The 18850-nt window shown below is 37.9% G+C and overlaps 3 protein-coding genes across 5 annotated transcripts; 2 read left to right on the forward strand and 1 right to left on the reverse strand.

Annotated features, from left to right (window-relative positions):
• Positions 1 to 2674: 2674 nt before the first annotated feature.
• On the forward strand, positions 2675 to 6305 carry arf1 (ADP-ribosylation factor 1). The gene is made up of 5 exons (XM_034137717.1): positions 2675 to 2769; positions 3920 to 4110; positions 4213 to 4323; positions 4485 to 4609; positions 4734 to 6305. The coding sequence occupies exons 2-5, from the start codon at positions 3963 to 3965 to the stop codon at positions 4890 to 4892; spliced, it is 543 nt and encodes a 180-aa protein (XP_033993608.1). The 5' UTR covers positions 2675 to 2769; positions 3920 to 3962; the 3' UTR covers positions 4893 to 6305.
• A 1140-nt stretch (positions 6306 to 7445) lies between these two features.
• On the reverse strand, positions 7446 to 11593 carry cunh1orf35 (chromosome unknown C1orf35 homolog). The gene is made up of 8 exons (XM_034137701.1): positions 11053 to 11593; positions 10181 to 10331; positions 10049 to 10094; positions 9860 to 9942; positions 9557 to 9629; positions 9331 to 9410; positions 9119 to 9232; positions 7446 to 8438 (listed from the first exon to the last, which is right to left on the reverse strand). The coding sequence occupies exons 1-8, from the start codon at positions 11147 to 11149 to the stop codon at positions 8183 to 8185; spliced, it is 900 nt and encodes a 299-aa protein (XP_033993592.1). The 5' UTR covers positions 11150 to 11593; the 3' UTR covers positions 7446 to 8182.
• Positions 10751 to 17917, forward strand: guk1a (guanylate kinase 1a). Of its 3 annotated transcripts, none has more exons than XM_034137703.1 (7): positions 10751 to 10919; positions 14887 to 15000; positions 15619 to 15660; positions 15776 to 16011; positions 16175 to 16259; positions 16345 to 16430; positions 16916 to 17917. In XM_034137703.1, exons 1-7 carry the CDS (start codon positions 10898 to 10900, stop codon positions 16952 to 16954), a joined length of 624 nt encoding a protein of 207 aa, XP_033993594.1. In that variant the 5' UTR covers positions 10751 to 10897; the 3' UTR covers positions 16955 to 17917. The 3 variants fall into 3 exon arrangements, with proteins under 3 accessions (XP_033993594.1, XP_033993593.1, XP_033993595.1); XM_034137702.1 differs by lacking the exon at positions 10751 to 10919 and adding an exon at positions 11685 to 11821; XM_034137704.1 differs by lacking the exon at positions 10751 to 10919 and adding an exon at positions 13960 to 14059.
• The last annotated feature ends 933 nt before the right edge of the window (positions 17918 to 18850 follow it).

The following is an 18850-nucleotide window of genomic DNA, read 5'->3' on the forward strand; positions in this document are numbered from 1 at the left end:
GAGAGGTTGCAATTGTTTACGAATTTTCCAATTTCAGAAATGACATGCCTTCAGGTTGTGTTTGAGGGGAGTGAGCGTTTTTCCTTAATAGTCAATTAAAGTACATTACTTTGTTTATCAGTCATTATAATAACATCCTTAGCAATCCATTAGTACCAAGGATAACAATTTGTTGTGATTGGAGTCTTTTCCAATGTAAAATCAGAAAATACTTTTGCACCAGAGTGTGACCATGTGAGTGAAGTCTGCTGGAGAGCGTCAGTCACGAATATCAGAGAGGTTTGGATAAATCTTTGTTAATCTAGCTTTGCAAAAATGGACCCTATGAAGTACTTTGAACTTAATGATGTTAAGCCATGCGCAGGAGGCGGATACATGTATTGCATCAAATGCATTTTCCCACTATTCACCCATGTATTCACCTCATAAATTAGGAATGCTGTATAGGTTTAAATGGAGGGCTGTGAACCCAATAGTTGTGTCTGAGATACTGCAACAGTTTTTGCATGTGACCTTCTTGTCTAGAGCAGAGACTTACAGGTTATTTTAATGTTACCCCCGAACAAAATGTAAATGGGCAGAATCAATTGAAGAAATAAATGTTTGAATAGAAAAATGGGTTAACATTGAATTCTGTATAGATATAAGGGGAGCACGGTTCTGTTAATAGGTTATATAAAACCTTAAGAGAAGGCTAGGAGTAGAAATGCTTTGTAATGCAAATGTGATGTTCAAAAGTTCCTAATTCTCTAGTTGTTTAAAAGTTGTTAAAGTAAATAATGATTTGAAACATTTCTGTTTGATTGCACCACGGCAAATATATATTGAAAACAGAGTTAAATCTGAGTATCTCTAAACAATTGCTTCTCTGTAAACACCTTCCACACACACATACAAAAGACAGCAGTTGCTGTGAAAATATGCTGAGAGCGATCTCTAAGGCATTTGGCAGGGCACAACCACAAATTATGGAGGAAGAGTGAGACAGCATTATGAGCCTTCACTGTGTGGTCCATCACCAACTATAGACCCTTTCCCCTCCTGCTGCTCTCTCCTGCCCTTCTCCCCTCCTGCTGCCCCCTCTGCTGGGGGTAGCAGGCATAGTTGACCCTGGTTAAAATTCAACCAGCCCAACAATAACGTGGTTAGACTTTCCCTTAATGAGATGGTCATGCATCAAAAGGAAGTGGAAGCATTTGAAAACAAAAACCTCTATAGAAGATTAATTTAAACAGTCACACTATGGAGAAGTATCCATAAAGGTTGATATCACCTAAATGAATCACCCTATAAGACCTTGGATGCGTGGTATCCGCTTTATTATGCACAAACCACAATTGAGAAGTTATTGGCCTAAAATAAACACAGCATATTTACCATGTAAGAGTTGTAAACTCTAACAATCTGTGGCATCCGAGACTTATTGATAACAGTGACTGACAATACAACACAATTATAATTATATATGAACACATTTATTAATTAGATTTATTAATGAAATATTGTGGACAAGTAAATACCAACAATAATATATAAGTATATTGATACTACTCCATTCAACGCATCTAGTCAAAAACCAAAGGGGATCCTTCTCTTATCTTTGGCCTATTTTATTGTCTTTTGAAAGACATGCCTGACCACAGATTGTATCTTATTTGTTGTTTGTGCAAAACTGTTGTGCTATAATAACAAAAATAATGTATCAATATATGCTCTACTAATTTAATTACATTTTATTATGTATGTCTGTGTTTTGATGCGATAATTCCCATTTGTCGCTTTTAAATGTACTTTAAATAAACTTTACTTTAACAAACAATTAGCATCATACACTGCCATGCACACTTACATAACATAACAGTAAGATAGTAGAACAATTGAATCCCATATGCAGCAGTTAAGCCACCTTATAAACACTGAACTAGGCCTAAATCATCATTAGTTAATCATATCAATTTTTATAGATGGATGACAAGTCTCTCTTATCTTAAATCAATATTAAACAATTTCAAACAGTGAACACCCTTGTCATGTTTGAATGTATGAATACAAATTAAATTAAATTAATAAAAGTTAATTACAGAGGTGGGAGAAGTACTAAGATCTTGTACTTAAGTAAAAATAGAACTACCAGAGTGAAGGAATACTATGTTACAAGTAGATGTCCTAGTAAAATTCCAAAAGTATTAGCATCAAAATATACTTAAAGTATCAAAAGTTAAAGTACTACTAATTATGAAAATTGGAACATTTCAGAATAACTTATTGTGTTTATCAAAGCTGGTAAAGTTGCTGCTAGCTGTACTTTGTATGCTGCAGGGTAGCTCGTGAATGTAACTCCAGGTGTATAACTAAAGTCTTATTTAAGTGTTGTTTATGTTTCACATTATTAATCCAAGTCTGCAAAGTAGCTAAAGGTATTAAATAAATATAGTGGAGTAAAAGTACACTATTTACCTCTGAATTGTAGTTGAGTAAAAGTACAAAGTAGGGGAAAAAAATCGAAATACTCAAGTAAAGTACTGCCAAAATTGCAATTAAGTAGAGTAGTTGAGTAAATCTACGTAGTTACTTTACCACTGGTTAAACCGGGTTAAACCAGCAATGTGTCAGCGGTGCTTGTTATTCTCCCCTCCACCGCAAGGGGCGACATCTCCTGGTCGGACGATCACGGAAGTTGAGCTGGAACGGAACCTCTGACGTGTCAAAGCGTCGCCATTTTCCTGAGGAAGGAAACGCCTTGAAGAAGGAAGGAAACATCAACTGTGTAAGTGTGTAACATAGGCTTAAATTAAGCGAATAATTTGCAATTTTTCACCGAAGGTCACGTTGGTCGCATCAATAGCTATGCGCTTTTTAGCTGAATCGTCTCTGTGACTGCGTTTCCAATAAGTTATCCAGGACGCCGGGAGAAAAACTGACTGGGTGCTGAGAGCTAACTTTACCGATAATGCTAGCTAACTTATTTTAGTCAACTACTTACATTTGTTATTGTATTATTTTCACCACCACATAACGCCCACATGTCTTCTGTATTAAATTGGGATTAAAATATTAAACGAGAATCGTAGCAAGAAGGAACGTAGCCAATAAACTGGTCCGACAGGTATTAGCAATGTAGCAAGCTAACGTTGTTGTTTGTTTATGTAGGTTAGCCGGGTAACCTTTACTATTGCACCTTGTCAAGCTAATATGAACTATAATATACTTCAGTGAGCCTCATTTAGTCCCCACGTTGCGGAAATGGCGGTGTCCTAACATGGTCTTCATGGTGAATAAACTACCTTTACTAATACAGGACGACGGCTAATTGCTACCAAAGGCTAACCCCATTTGTGAACTCATCAGTCCGCAACCTTACGTTACACCCTGATTATGTAACAAACACATTGCCCATTTTGAGATCTTTTGGGGGAATACATCTTATTGGACAAGTCGGGACTCGGTATTTTGTTTAAAATATATAGATATCTGAAACAAACGACCAATTGAGCATAGAGATATTTCATTTCCGGTGTCCTGTAGGAACGTCATACGTCGAATCATCTTATCTTCCCAAGGATGTATTAACTGCACTTTGAATCATAGGACAATAAGTATCATCAGCAAGTGCGACAATATGTCATTCCTGTCAGTAGAAAACAGCATTCTTGAAATAGCTTGTATTTTGCGACCCCACTCTATAAGTAATTTTGTGTTATGTCACATTTAATACAGTCTCTGAATATTTAGCAACACAAGTACAAGGAGAGGCTCTACACATTTTGCTTTAGAAAATAATTTTCCATCCAAGCAATTATCGAAAATATTATAGACAGATCCAGGGATGAATTGAACACTTGACCAATCTTTTAAAATGTACATACAATAACACGATTCACACTAATTTGAACACTTTGTCTTGTTTTTTTTTCTCAGGTTTTTTTTTCTTTTGCCAAAGTAGGTTCCCTTCACCAGTCGCCATGGGGAATATGTTTGCAAACCTCTTTTCTTCTATGTTCGGGAAGAAGGACATGAGGATCCTCATGGTGGGTCTAGACGCAGCAGGAAAGACAACCATTTTGTACAAGCTTAAACTTGGCGAGATCGTGACTACCATTCCCACAATAGGTAAGTCAAACACTGTAAAATAGTGGGGTTAAGATGCACTTATTACTGTTGAATAAGAACTTTGTTGGAAATAATTCGATTATTTGTGTTTTTTTTATACAGGTTTCAATGTAGAGACGGTAGAATACAAGAACATCAGTTTCACAGTATGGGATGTCGGCGGTCAAGACAAAATTCGACCGCTGTGGCGTCATTACTTCCAGAACACACAGGGTACGGTCAATTATGTTAAATCAAATACTGATATTTATTGGCTTTAAATCAGTAACCTTGTATTGGGCTTTTTTTAATAGTCACTAAATGTACTCTGCTTTGTATTTAAAAGTTGTAATACTTCCCAGCCACACTCATTTGTTCCCCATTTGCTCTTCCAGGTCTCATCTTTGTCGTGGACAGCAACGACAGAGAGCGATGCGGGGAGGCTCAGGACGAGCTCGCCAGAATGCTGGGAGAGGACGAGTTGCGTGATGCCGTGCTATTAGTGTTTGCCAACAAACAAGTAAGTTATACTTGTGGAAATCTTTTGATACAAGCAGGTGTTTATGAAAAACAAATGCCTGCCAGTTTTACCTGTTGTATTCACAGGGTTTGCTTCTAATGGTTTACCTGTTTATTGTTTGTAGGATCTTCCAAATGCTATGAATGCAGCAGAACTCACAGACAAGCTGGGTCTCCACAGCCTACGTAACAGAAACTGGTACATCCAAGCGACCTGCGCCACCTCTGGCGATGGCCTCTACGAAGGACTGGATTGGTTGTCTGGTCAGCTCAAGAACCATTAATAATCACCTGCTATCCACAACTAATCTTCTCCACCCAATCTCTGACCTTACTATCTACTCTTAAGGTGTTGCAAAACTGAGTTACCTTCTATAAAAAAAAGTACTGGAAGCGGCCCTCACCTCAACTGTTATCGTCACAAACATACAGGCCAGTGGTGGAGGTGATCTATTCTTGTAAAGCTGTCAGGTTTTATTATTTTGTTTTATGTAACTGTAAATATGTTTGGTAATGGGGCAGCTTATTGCACTCTTACAAATCCTACCGTGGTTATTTCTCTTTCTGGCTGTTGGGCAGCCGTGTGTGCATTGAATAAGAAAAGGGAGGTGAGAAAAATTATTTACCAGCACGTCGGCCCGGGACCTCAATGCAATCTGATGGCTTGTTCTGGTGGTCACGTGTACTGCAGGGAGTGATCCATGAGGGGCTTTTAATTTTCACAAAAACTGAATTAAACACTGATTCACTACTTGCAGCTACTGTGGTTACTTAAACCAGTAATTACATGTACCAGCCCCAAAATTATCATTTAGTAAACACTGGCATTTACTATTTGTACTCTGTACTGACATCACTTTGTCCCAGTTGAGAACTCCTGTCTGTGAACACTTACCAGCCTTTGTTATACAGTATGTTGGCTTGAATTGAGGAATGCTACAACAATATCACATCTACCTGCTCCATGGTTGTTTGAAAGTCCGTTGAGTCAGCATTGGGTTTTTGTATTTCTGAGTCTCAGGTTTATCATGTGCTGCCTTTGCAATATACTTGTTAGCAAATCTGCATGATGTGGTCGCTCGGGACATGCATATTTACTGGGTGTTTACATCTTAAGGCTGCACGGGAACTATTAATGAGTACTTATTTCATCAGCCCTATGCTGTAACTCGTGTGACTGTGTTAGGTAATTGTAACATAAGGAGTTGCACACTACAATGGCCCTACTGTCTTCACTAAAGGCTCTAGTAAGTCATGTCTTTTTTTTATTCAGACTAATCAAATCTATGAAATTGCATTTTGATGGCAATAAAAAAAATCAGTGTCAGCTACATGTTTTACGAAGTGCCAGTATTTCCTTTCTCTGCAGCACGCTGTGCTTGGAACAAACATGAAGCCATACATATGCCTTCTTATCCAAGATACATGTTGCCTTTTATTTTCAAGTTTCTTTTCTAAAAAGGTGTGGGTTACTTTGCTGATCTAGTCATGTCTTGAGGGTTCATCAAACTTTCTTTTGATTTATAACTGCCTAAATATTTGGAAACTATCTTAATCTCTTTAAGTTTGTCTGTTTTTTTATGTAAAGATTTTGTTTTGTGAGGAAAAAGCACTGTAATTAAAGTGACTGATTAAAAAGTGTTTCTGCATCTGATTTTCATTCTCACACTATGCAATAAAACTAGCTTTTCTCCATACTTCGTAGTATTTTATTTTGCACTAAAAAATGTCACTGTTGCTACATAAACAAGTGCAAATTGAGTTATTAATATAGTGCTGAAAGACCCAAAATGAATTTGAAAATGTAATGGTGAGTGATGCATGAACAGCACCAGGAACCTGAAATCCAAGCAGCTAAATTATGCTAATATTAATTGTATTATTTACAACTATTCACATTAAGTCTATTTTTTTAATTATTTTCTGACAAAAAACAAACAATTTGGTATGTTCGTCACACACATTGTCAGAAGTGTTTTTTTTTTTTAATTTTAACCTGAATCTCCTCGGTGGCCAAAACCTGATATATCAGATGATTTCGACATTGGTAGGCATGGGGGGTAACGGATGAACATACTTTACTTTTAGCCAGAAGAGAAACAGACTTCAGGAAACAATACTTACATTTAACAACAAACCCAAGAATCTGGTGTCATGGCAACCTGTTGGGGCCGCCACCCTTTGACCCTCGGAGAAATGTGATGCCCCAAGGTGATGTAAACCACCCAATGTTTGGGTAAAAGCAGTAATGGGGAGAGCACATTGTGTAGGGGTGGCAATCTAGGACAGCATTCTTGCAGGTTGATTAGGCTGCTATGGTTAATGCAGCCAAGCCTATAAAACATGGCAGGAGAGTGTGGTGGTGGTGGGAGGGGGGGGCTGAGTCCAGGGTCCCTCAGAGGGCGGCTTTGTGTGGCCTCCTCTCCTGCTGCTCCGTCAGCTTGGTTTGTGTGTGGCCGTCTAACGGTACTCGGCCATATAAAAGGACCAGCCTGGTTTTTTGCACTCTTCTTTATGAATGCCTTGCTCTTTTTTAGTGCACCCCCCAGGTGCCAGCCAGCAGAATACCCTCTTTCAGACCAATTCAAGGCAAACACAAACACTACACTCTATTATGACCAGTGGAGAGCATTCCAATGGTGTTGCACCAGTCAGCGAGCTGAACCTAGAACGGTGAGGGATTAAGGAGTGCGGGCATGGGTGGGAACAGAAAAGGGCCGAGCTGCTGGGTGGTGCAGGGGGCGCAGTGGGATGGACGACATGAGCAAGGAAGACAGAAGACATCAGGGAGCATCTTGAAAAAATGTTCAAGAAAAAACATTGAAAGAAACACACTCTTGACTTCAAACATAGGTTTATTTTTGCAAGACAGCTGCAATTTTTTATATCTAAATATTTTTCTCTGTAAAGTGGGTGTTAATGATACAAATGTACTGTGCTCATGACACAAATTACCACAACTTTTAAAAGTTAAAGCTTTGTAAAAAAAAAATACTGCCATTTAAATAGAAATGCATATAAAGAATGCTAATTCAATCTGTAAATTATGTTTTGAACTTGTATTCATCCTGTCAGCAAACAGTGTTCAAGAAAATACTTTGGGCATTCAAAAAAAAGGTGGGATATGTATATGTTTCTGCTTGCAGCAAATCATGTTCTTAGTCTCTAGTAAAAAACAGTAAAAGCTACCAGACATCGGAATTAAAATAACATTTTGTATTGTTATCTTACACTGTGTTTTGCACTAGGTAGATCAAAAACTAAAATCAAATCATCTCAATCTCTCAATCTTAAAATGTTTCCATATTTGGTGGGTTGATAACATTATTGTGTTTTCTTATATTCTTGCCAAACACAACCAAAAATACTACGAAAAAAAAACAGTGTCTAACGATAACCAACTTATTGTGTGAAGGAGTTAAAAACATAATCCTGTGAGTCAGACATGGACATGTCTCCTTCCACAGTCCGTTTGGCTGCTCAGGGTAAATGAGGTCTCCGGGGCCACTCAAGCTGCTGTAGAGCGGTCTGTCCCCGTTATGCGTCTTTTGAATTGGGGGGGGGGGGGAGGACATTAGTCGTCCGAGTCTGTGTCGTGGCGCCGCCTGTGGCTTTGTGTGTGACCAGCAGGGGCTGTCTTGTGGCTGACAGGGTTACGGGGGACAGGAGACCCCCCATCAGAGGAGTCTGTGTCATGCCGCTGTTGTCGATGATGGGGGTAGGAGGGCTCTCGCTCGGCCTTTGCACCCCCCCTTGAATGGCTGTCATGGGGTCTGGCTCCACTCTGACTATGGTATGATGGATTATGATGATGGTGGTCCTTTCTGTGCCTGAAGTGTAAAAGGAAACAGACAATCAATGATGGGGTCGTGGTGAATTTGATGGTGTGAGGCTGGGGAAAAGTTGCTGCCAGATAAGCTTTAAAGTGACCGAAAACAACCAATGACACTTGTAAGTGAATATAACTAGCTAATGTGAGGATAAATGTTTTATATTAACTTTAATCATAAATGGTCTGCACTACTGTCATACGTTAATGTTTAATTGCAATTCCTCTCTCACCACCACATCAATTATAGTCAATCTGGTAAATCCCGACTAATCCACCACACCTGATTTACAATATATATTAAATGTCTTGTCATAAATGCACCTTAAATCTAAAAGGTCATGTTTCAAAATGGTGTGAGTAACACAGTGCCTGAGTGCCCTCTAGTGCTGGCAGACAAAATCGTTTGGCTCATAGTAAGTCTATTAGTTTGCAAATATGGTTGCTAGACAGGACACAGTAAAATGGCCAATATATTGAACAGAAAAAATGCTATGTCCCTCATTTATGGAAGCTTTGTGAAGCCTTCAGTAAACTACATTTGGTTTGGAGATAGAGATGTTCTTCTAAGCACATAAGAATCAGAAAATGTTTTATCCAAGCCATACTATGTAGTGTTTCTGTTTTTAGGTCCACACTAAGACGACAGAATTAAACATCTGTATGGAAAAATGAACCAACCTCTTCCTGTCGTCATCTGACTCCGAGGAGGACGAGTCTTTTCTTTGCCTCTTCTTCTTTTTCTTTTTGTCCTTCTTGCTCTTCTTCTCTTTCTTTTTCTTTTTGCTGTCGTGCCTACGGAGTCAAATCAAAAAGGGTCAGAATTTGTGATGTTTTGAAATAAATTGGTTTTCATGAAGTTCTCTCAGGTGGCTAATATAATGGATAATTACCGCAGTTCGACATCTCCTTTTTCAACACTCTGAGGCGTTTTTGTTGCTGAGGATTCTGGACGACTTTCTGTTTTGCAGTGCTGCAAAGAAAAACATTTCTTTAATCTCTGCATCAAGTAGTAAATCCAATGAAATAAACTTTCTGTTTGAACTCTCAACTTTTAAAGTCTCTCTTTATTTCACTAACGTTTTTAACCTCTTCATTTGTCAGTGAGAAATAACTTACCGTAAAAACAGACAGGCCTATTTTAGCTGCCTCCTTTTCCTTTTGGGACAGCACCATTTTCTTGGATCCTACGCTGTAAGGGAAACAATCATTAATTAACAAACCTTTTACAATCATAGCACAAATTAAGATAAAAGTCACTCTTGCTAACACTTTAGTGTCAAAAAGAACACTTGTTAAAACATCTTAAAAGAGACTAAATGTTGTTTTAAAATGTTTCTTAAGACACTGTACTTATACATTTGCTGATTCGTTTTATGTGGTTGCTTTGTTTTATGGTTTCTTATATCCCAAAGTTCTAACCTGGAGCTTCCCAAGCCGGAGACACGGTCCACATCTCTCTCTTCACCATCAGCATCTTCCCTCCGGCAGACATCTGCAAGGTCCTGGTAAGAGAGTTGGGAAAATTCATCATCAAATTGTATTTATTGAAATTCTATAAAGACGTTCCTATTCTTTTGAGTGAAAGCATTACCAAACAAAGCGACATACCTCTTTGGTCAGGCCAGTTGGTTGCCTCTTTATATTCTTGTGCCCTCTAGGTGGAAAATATGAATAAATACATTAACTTGTTTTGTTCACCCACATTGTATCTATTAAATGGTATATGTTCTGTATACTTACAGGGCAGCCATCAGTGCCTCATGCTCTGCAGCCTTGACGGCAGCTATTTCTTCCTCTTTGGACAAAGGGGCACCATCTTTTTTGTCTTTTGCGTACCATGACAGATCTTTGCCTTTCTGCCATCGTCCTACTGGTGCCATCAAAGAGTTGCCTGGAAACAAAGCCAAACACATATATTGTTGATATCTTTGATGCAACAAATGAGGAAGGACTTTTTACTTTTTGAAAAACCACATCTTTGGGTTGCATCTTCTCCCCAGTTCATCTGTGATTTCACCATCTGTGGTAGCAATAAGCCTTTTGGTGTATGTAGGTAGATACGGATGTAGAATATGCTTTACCCAGCTAACTCCTATATGATCCAGGATAGGAAGACCTGAGACTTACTTTGTGTCATGCTGTGATCTGAAATGGTATCGTCTGTAACATTCATTAATGAGCTACTGCCTGTCCTGGTCAAGACATACATTCAGGCAAAGTTTATTTTCAGTCACCTTTAAAAGGCTCTATTGGCTAAATAAATTGTAATTAAATAAATGTCTATATCATCCTTTTGTGTTCCAGCTGTGGTGGGCGCTACGTAATTCTTGTTTGGCATGCTGACATGTTGCCAGCGGTGGGATACGTGTGTGCTCAGAGAGAGGGTGCAAAGACAACTTGGACCTGCAGTTTATAGAGTGGAAACGGCAATACTACTGAATAGCTGTACACTGTGTAATGAGGGACTCCAAAACAAAAGGTATGGAGAAGATGCTTGTGCGGTACTGACGCTTTGAAGTGTAATTTAATTGTGATTTTAAGATACTTTCTCTAACAGCAAACAGCTATTAGCAATGCTAGCTCTGGTTAGCTCAGATAGTTTTGAGACTTACCGAGATAATTTTCTCTGTGTTTATCGCCCTTCACGTCATCCCAGTTGAACTGGTCCTGGCCTCCTCTGACCCCTCCAGATCTGGAGGAACCAAACATTTTAATCGGCTGCCCTGAAGACTTATGATAAGGATAAAGTGTGTCGTTAGCTCAACAGCTGACTTTAGCCACGTTAGCACACATGCGGCCTTCAGCGTTCAGACATCCGGGTAGTTTTGCGGTCAAGAGTGTTGATGGGAACAACGTGTTTCCTGGTTATAATGTTCACTCAGACCCTGGAAACTGATCCGGTTACTTAATTTGCCCGTTATATTCTGAAGAAAAACGACAAGGCGTAAGAAGACTAACTGGATAAAACAGCGTTTTACTGAAGCTAGGCTATGCTATATAAATAACGTTACTTTGCGCCAGATAAACAAAGCAACATGAATAACAATGCGCGTGTATGTCTCCCCGTTAGGTTGAAACTGCAAGTAACAGTGAGTTACATAGGCTACATATAATTAATAGTGGCTGCATTTGTTTCGCCTGTACTCTTTGGATAATAACACAAACCACGTTTCTGTGTTTTGTCGCGCTTTTTCCGATGCTCGCGAACGTAACACGTTGATGTTTCTGCTCGTGTCGATGACGTAGGCAGCACTATTTCCTTAATGGCTATCACAGCAAAGACTCAGAGCAGATGAGGGAGAAAACAAGCCGGAGACCAGCCCAAAACGGACTTGCATAAAAACCCGATGTATATGAGATATTTTTCCAGGCTATTCTCAGGTAGGAGGGGAAATACATCTGTCCATTAACCACTGTGGCTATTACTGCCATTCACCCGCTCCTGTGTGAGAGGAGTCAGATTGTTCCTGCAGGGGAAGAAGATGGGTGTTGTGTATTTACTGAGGAGGCACAAGTTAAGCTGATGTAATTGTACCTGTAGTATAATCATCCTTTAAATAGCCATTGAGTTATTAACGTTTTAAAAACAACCCCATAGACACCGTATTGTTTTTATATCTCAAAGTGCAAACCATTTCAAAATGCTATTGCACACAGATCAAATGTTCATACGCTCATTTATGTTTAAGTCTTATAATTTAGAAATCAAAATCCTAAATCCTAATTACTGAGTTTTACAGTCACGGTCACTACTGCCTCTTTACTCTGCATTTCCATCTAAAGCATTACATTTGATTGCTTTTATAGCAGTGAGTCAAAGTGCAGGTTGAAGTGCCTTAGATGCTGTTTTATCTGCAAGATTGTTGACACTTAACACACACTCTTTGATAACATAAGATATCAAGTGCTACTTTGCTTTTTGTGTATACCATATCTGAATAGAAACAAATATTTAAAACATGAGTTTAAATTGAGAGATCACAGCACAAAACGTAATAGGGACGAGAACTGGTTGAGTGTGCCCACATAATCTCCTCTGTTTCTGGGTAAACTGGACTAAAACACCTCAGTTGCGTTTTGACATAAACTGTATGGGGTAAGATAAGATAAGACAAAACTTTATTGATCCCAATTTGGAAAATGTTTTGTACTTTCTAGAGCTGTTTTTAGTTTTATGAAAAGTCTTATACGTTTTTTTTTCTATGAATGGATTAACAGTTTGTCCGAAAGTGTGCATATCCAAATAGCTTGTTTTGTCCAACCAACAGTTTATACCAAATATATTCAATATATGATCATACAAAACAGATATAAGACATTCAATTATCACATTTGGGACCAAAAACCACAAATGGTTGATTAAAACGTATAGTTTCAGCTCTTACACTGAATAACCTGCAGACTGAAGGTCTACCACCTGATAGGTTTCACATGATTTACAGTTTGCTTCATGCAATTATCAATCACATGGGGTTCAGTGCACATGACTAAAGTAAACCCACATGTCTCTCATTTCCTGTCACGCTGTTAATGGTTTAGTACAAACGCTGGATTATTTTGTGTTGGTATATATGTAGCTGCAAGTGTCAGAAGCTTTGTGGACAATTTTTTTACTAGCTTATATGAAAGGATCTCCTGCACCTTGAATTAGCCATGTTGCTATTTACGGGAAGCCATCAAGAGGCAATCGAAAGTTACCCTTGTCATTTGCACCTGCACAGAAAACCATCTGGTTTGCATATCGAGAAGGCTTGTAATGCCGTGTACTTTATCCATGGCTATAAAAAAAGGCTTGCCAATGTCCAGCCCAGCTTACTTTTGTTTAAAAAAATATATATATACAGTATATACACAGTATGCATTATTTATAATTTGGTGCATACAAAATATGTAATATTCGGACTAATTGCCAATATCGTGCAATCTACTTATTTATATAAATAGTTATAACCGCAATAGGCCGTATTTAATTTTGTCTTAATGTACATTATTTTATTTAATATTCTGTTCTTGTACATATCATGTTCTATTTAAATGTATATAGACTTCTTGCACTATTTTTTATTTTTGTATTTTATTATATTTGTTGGAGTAGCTCAGGTCAGAAGAATTTCATTGCCATTTCTACACTGTAGCTTATGTGCATATGACAATAAACCTTTGAATTTGAACTGATACCGATACTGATAACAATGGTAGACATTATCTTCTCACTGTATTCCTTTGAGTAGCGCAATAGTAACTCTATAGCGTGTTTCCTGTTGCAACAATTTGCTTGGCACATAGTCGTTACTGAGAACCAAGCGACTTCTTCTTATTGCATTGATTTCTTCAATTGTAGAAAATAAAAAACAAACAGAATTGAGAGTTTCTTCTCAGCCTTTGGACTAGAACCAAAACACACAAACGGGTCATATAACTATCACATAATTCTGGACAAATCTACTCAACATTTAAAATGTAACTCTATGAAAAACCAAATCTACTAGTGTGTAAACATGGCCTGGCCCTCTCTGTGTCCCCTCCCTCCTGTGCTTGTACTCGATCTGCCCACACACATCACACACCCTTCCTGCTCATTTGAACCATCTGCTTGAGCTCTGTGTGCATTGACGGAAGGTAAGCAGGAACATACCTTAATCTTAACTAGAGTAGCGTACCTTAGAAGTACCGGCACTGAAAGAAAAGTTGTGTAGAATATACTGCAAGATTTTGAAGTAGCTTTTTTGCTAAATTGTAAAGTACGGTATATGAGAAAAGACAAGAGTCATTCAGGTCTAATAGCAACAGAAGAAGAGTGACACACAGGATAGTACAGAGTTAACAAGTCAGTAATAGTTTTAATGTAACAATTAGGTAAGGTAAAACACTTTGCACCTTTTATTTATATAATACAGAAAGGAGTAAGGACTCCTTTTTAATATAACTAAATATCTAAACATGTCTTTGCGAGGGCAAGTATGCCTATAGTTGTGTCAGTGAATGGATTGTTGCATAAGGAAGTTCACTTTAATATGAGCTCATGTTGATAGCAGCATTCCCTGTTATGCAATAGTTTTTCTTAGCCTTTTTTTTTCTCCTGCAATCACAATCAGAGAAGGGCTCTCCAATTAGTGAGTAAGTGTTTCTGCACCATGGTAACCCAACAGCTTGCCAACCGGCCAATTGCCTCTGCTCTTTTGGGAGATGTTTTGGTCTCTTAATTCGGTCCACCTTTACAAAACGCTGATTTATCATTTGATCATATTTATCCCACAGGACTGAGCGAGGCTTGTCTGGAAACCCCTTGGTTACTTTGTGAAATCTTTCTAAAGAAATATATTTTTGCACAGACATTTGGTCCCACAATGACTCATGCCACAGGATTTTAGTGGAGATGTGTCATGGCTCCAGCTTCACCCACTTGTTTCCTTCGCTAACCTCTCCTCCTCTCCTCTCTGCTGCAGCTATGGCTGGTCCCAGGCCTGTGGTGTTCAGCGGCCCCTCGGGGGCGGGGAAGAGCACTCTGCTGAAGAAGCTCATGAAGGAGTACGACAGTGTCTTTGGCTTCAGCGTCTCCCGTAAGTGTGCCACTCTCTGCCAACATTTAGATTTGATGGTGTTTTTATCAATCTTTTTTTGTGTCAATGATCATAACATCGATCCAGGAGATGTATATGGGTGTAAACATTTCCACTCAAAACACATTTTATTTTTAAATTCAAATTGCACTAACTTATTATTTTATTCATCAAATGATCTGCTGATTATGTTCCTGATTCATTAGTTCAATAAAAAAAAATATATAAAAGCCCAAAAAGAAAATGCTCAACAATTTCCCATCTTTGTTTGAATAAAGATGTGTGGTGCATACAACAGATAATCGTTAAATATTTAGAAGATGGACCCAGCACATTTTTGGCATTCGTTTTGTTTTACATTAACTGCAACATAAAGTCACTTATTTGATTAGTCGATGCACAGAAAAATTTTCTATGATACCATTAAAGTCCTTTTTCATGCCAAACATTCCCTGTTTCCAGGTTCCCAAATAAGATGATTAGCTTTTCTTTCTTTAGAGTGATAGAAAACCGAATATTTTTGCATTTTATGCATGGACCAAGGATAACATTTTTTTAAAAAGTAGAAAAATTGAAATAAAGTACAGAGTATGACATGAATGTCTTCTTATCCTTCAGATACAACTAGAAATCCTCGACCCGGAGAGGTGAATGGCAAAGGTAAAACATGTTCCTCCTTTTTTACAACCACTATAACAGTAAATCACCTTTATTGTGTCAGTTAAAGTGTAACTCAATCTATTATATTGTGGATGTCTCCTTTCCTGGGTTTCAGATTACCATTATGTCACACGAGAGGCGATGCAGAAAGCCATTGACAACGGCGAATTCCTTGAGAACGCAGTGTTTTCGGGGAACATGTACGGGACGAGTAAAGCTGCCGTACAAGCCGTCCAGGCCAAAAACCTCATCTGTATACTCGACATCGACATGCAGGGTGTGAGGAACATCAAGAAGACAGACCTTAATCCCATCTACGTCTCCATCCAGCCGCCGTCCATGGCAGTCCTGGTAAGCACAGAAGGACGTTTATTTTATTTGAGAAGTTCCTGGTGGCCTGCCAGAAAGGAGTTCCTGGGTGTGACCTTGAGTTTGCTTTGAACCACAGATAACTGCTCATACAGGTTTTAAATGCTCTTTGAATCATATCTGAATGCCTTCTGTATTGTTTCAGGAAAAACGTTTAAGAGACCGAAAGACAGAAACAGAGGAGAGCCTCCAAAAGCGCTTGCATGCTGCTCAAGTGGACATGGAGTTTGGTATGTATTTATTATTTATTTACAAAAACATAACTACACCAATGTTTAAAACAACATGACTGAACATAATATTATCTCCTTTCAGGTAAAGAACCAGATATATTTGATGTTCTTATTATCAATGATCATTTGGACGAAGCCTATGGGCAGTTAAAAGAAGCTCTCAGTGAGGTGAGTAACCATTGCAGAACTCTGACGTCAATTCAATAATCAACTCATCAAAACAGTTTTACGGCTTTGAGTTATAAAAAAGAGGCATTTTAATACTCCCTGAAATTTGGACACTGAATGAGAAGGTTTTTATGTGCGAGAATGTGTTGAATCTGACTTTGTAAAGAAGAAAACCTCAGCCTCTCCAAAATAAATCTTAACTACTGCCTACTCTATATATCTGGGAGTTCTATTTACTGTGAGCTCATTGGCAAAATGAAAAAAAACACCTTATAACGGTGGCTGTTGAGCGATCAATAATAAATATGGATAAATAACCTACTGTGAGCTATTCTGTTGAGTTGCACGGATGCAAATTCCCCCTGGTGAGCAGTGATGCAGAATATGTGTCCAGGGCTTTTATTACTCCTTGTCGAAGATTTGTTTGACTCGCATCATCAACTTGTATTGGGAGTATAATAAAAAAACGTTTTGTCTTTCTCTAGGAAATCAATATGGTCAAGAAAGCCAGCTTGTCTTCGTAGGAGCAGCTTCCCGACACCTTTTCTGTCCCGTCCAGCCACTCCTGTCAAAACCACAGACCTCCATTCCCGTTGTGAACATTCCCTCCGATGGTTTGCTAAGCTAAGGCAAACACATCGCTTAGCGGATACAGAAAGGCTTAAATATTGTGTTTATAGGTAGTTATTACCAAATTATAATGTACTAAGAAACATCAGTTTATTTACTGACATTCAAACCTTTCCATATTTTTATTTTATGAACAAATTTACTCCAATAATGTTTACTTCGTATGATACTGGCATGGTATGCTGGATGCTCGGTTAGCCTTTGTTTCTACTGCTCGCAGCTTTGCCAACACCAACATGGACTCACACGAACAAGGAGATGCATAACTCGCTTAACCGTGAGGATAAACTGGTCTTTCAAGGGTGTGGAAAAGTCTTGGTGGATCTTGATAAGTGGTAGTACGTGATGGTATGTCTTTTGTGTAAGCGGTCATATTGTGTTGATTGGAAAATAGATTTACAGATGCAGATATCTGCACATGTAGTTAAAGAAGGAAATTCATCTGAAACCTCAGCATTACAACTGATATATGAAGAGAGGGAGAGAAAGACATGGTGGCTGTTTACTTTCAAGTTAACTTTACTGTTGAAATAATAAAACTAGTCCAGTGCTTTGAACTTTTTTGTAAAAGATTTGGGTAAACTGTCACAAATCTCCATTTAACATAGATCATGTAGGGCTCTAGTATAATACATCTCATAATAAAGGTAACAAGTGTTTATAACAAAGTAACACATCTAATGTCACCTTGCCTTGTTTTGTTCGGGGGGGGGCTCTACAAAAACAATTTTACTGTTTATTTTTACAATTGTATATTTGTAAACTTTTATATTGTGTAACTATCATTTTGCAGTGTCACTGGTACAGTAAAATGACAGGTTGTACTTGTTAAAGGAAAAAATAAATGTCATGGTTTACTTTGTTCAATATTACTCATAAAGCACGCCAATCTCCTTTACTGTAAAACATATAAGTAGGGTTTTTGCTGTTATCCTGTAAAACCTTTTTAAGACCATGGCAAGGTGTGTAACAAAGATTGATATCAGTATAACACCGAGAGCTGGAAACACAATCTTGTTGCCTAAAACACACATACAGTACTTGTTATAAGGATACGATACATATAGATTTTTTATGATTATATTTTGTGTGTGTCATGATGCAATTCAAGTAATGGGAGGTCAAGATTTTGAACAATAAACGTTGAACTTTGCTGAAAGGTAATATAGGAAACTTTGGTGAGTTTCAGGGGAATTAAGTCGCGTAGGAGCTCAATCTCAACAAATAACATGTCATGAACCTGTGTGTGGATGATATGGACCAGATATATAAACAATCTGTTTTCTGTACATATAAATGAGTGTTTGTAAAAAGCGAATGTGTGGTAAGAATAAGCACACCTAACAAATACCGATAACGCTTAGATATGTTGAATATATCATGAAAAACATCTTAGAATGGAAAAAGTTACACAATATGTCAAACATGCAATAGAAAAAAAGTAAATGTATAGTGTTGATAAATATGAAAAAAGTCATATAGTATGTCGGAAAAAAGTCATAGTATGTCGAATGTTAGTTTGGAATTGAAATTCAATACAATTGTAACCAATTTAAATAAGTGAAGAGTATGAACCAAACAATAGTATTTGGCCAATGGGTAATTTATATAGTTATTAGAAGAAGAAACACTTTATTAATCCCTTACAGGGAAATTTCTTTCTAGTGTGACGGAGAACAAGCAATTTGAATTGCTCTTTTGAGAATAATGTTTTTTAATGTATGGTCTCAGAGAAAAAGAAAGTTTATATGTGTAATAATAAAAGCTACATGAAGTGTTTGACATAACTT

Source organism: Trematomus bernacchii, unplaced genomic scaffold (genome assembly GCF_902827165.1).
Source record: "Trematomus bernacchii unplaced genomic scaffold, fTreBer1.1, whole genome shotgun sequence".
NCBI lineage: Eukaryota > Metazoa > Chordata > Actinopteri > Perciformes > Nototheniidae > Trematomus > Trematomus bernacchii.

Excerpts from the sequence above, each read along its gene's own strand:
- arf1 (XM_034137717.1), top strand. The coding sequence starts at position 3,963 with ATGGGGAATATGTTTGCAAACCTCTTTTCTTCTATGTTCGGGAAGAAG. Across the intron at positions 4,111-4,212 it reads GACTACCATTCCCACAATAG|GTTTCAATGTAGAGACGGTA; the intron begins GTAAGTCAAACA and ends TTTTTTATACAG. Across the intron at positions 4,324-4,484 it reads TTACTTCCAGAACACACAGG|GTCTCATCTTTGTCGTGGAC; the intron begins GTACGGTCAATT and ends TTGCTCTTCCAG.
- cunh1orf35 (XM_034137701.1), bottom strand. The coding sequence starts at position 11,149 with ATGTTTGGTTCCTCCAGATCTGGAGGGGTCAGAGGAGGCCAGGACCAG. Across the intron at positions 10,332-11,052 it reads ACACAGAGAAAATTATCTCG|GCAACTCTTTGATGGCACCA; the intron begins GTAAGTCTCAAA and ends CTTTGTTTCCAG. Across the intron at positions 9,943-10,048 it reads CAACTGGCCTGACCAAAGAG|GACCTTGCAGATGTCTGCCG; the intron begins GTATGTCGCTTT and ends CTCTCTTACCAG.
- guk1a (XM_034137702.1), top strand. The coding sequence starts at position 11,788 with ATGTATATGAGATATTTTTCCAGGCTATTCTCAG. Across the intron at positions 11,822-14,886 it reads TTTTTCCAGGCTATTCTCAG|CTATGGCTGGTCCCAGGCCT; the intron begins GTAGGAGGGGAA and ends TCTCTGCTGCAG. Across the intron at positions 16,431-16,915 it reads TAAAAGAAGCTCTCAGTGAG|GAAATCAATATGGTCAAGAA; the intron begins GTGAGTAACCAT and ends GTCTTTCTCTAG.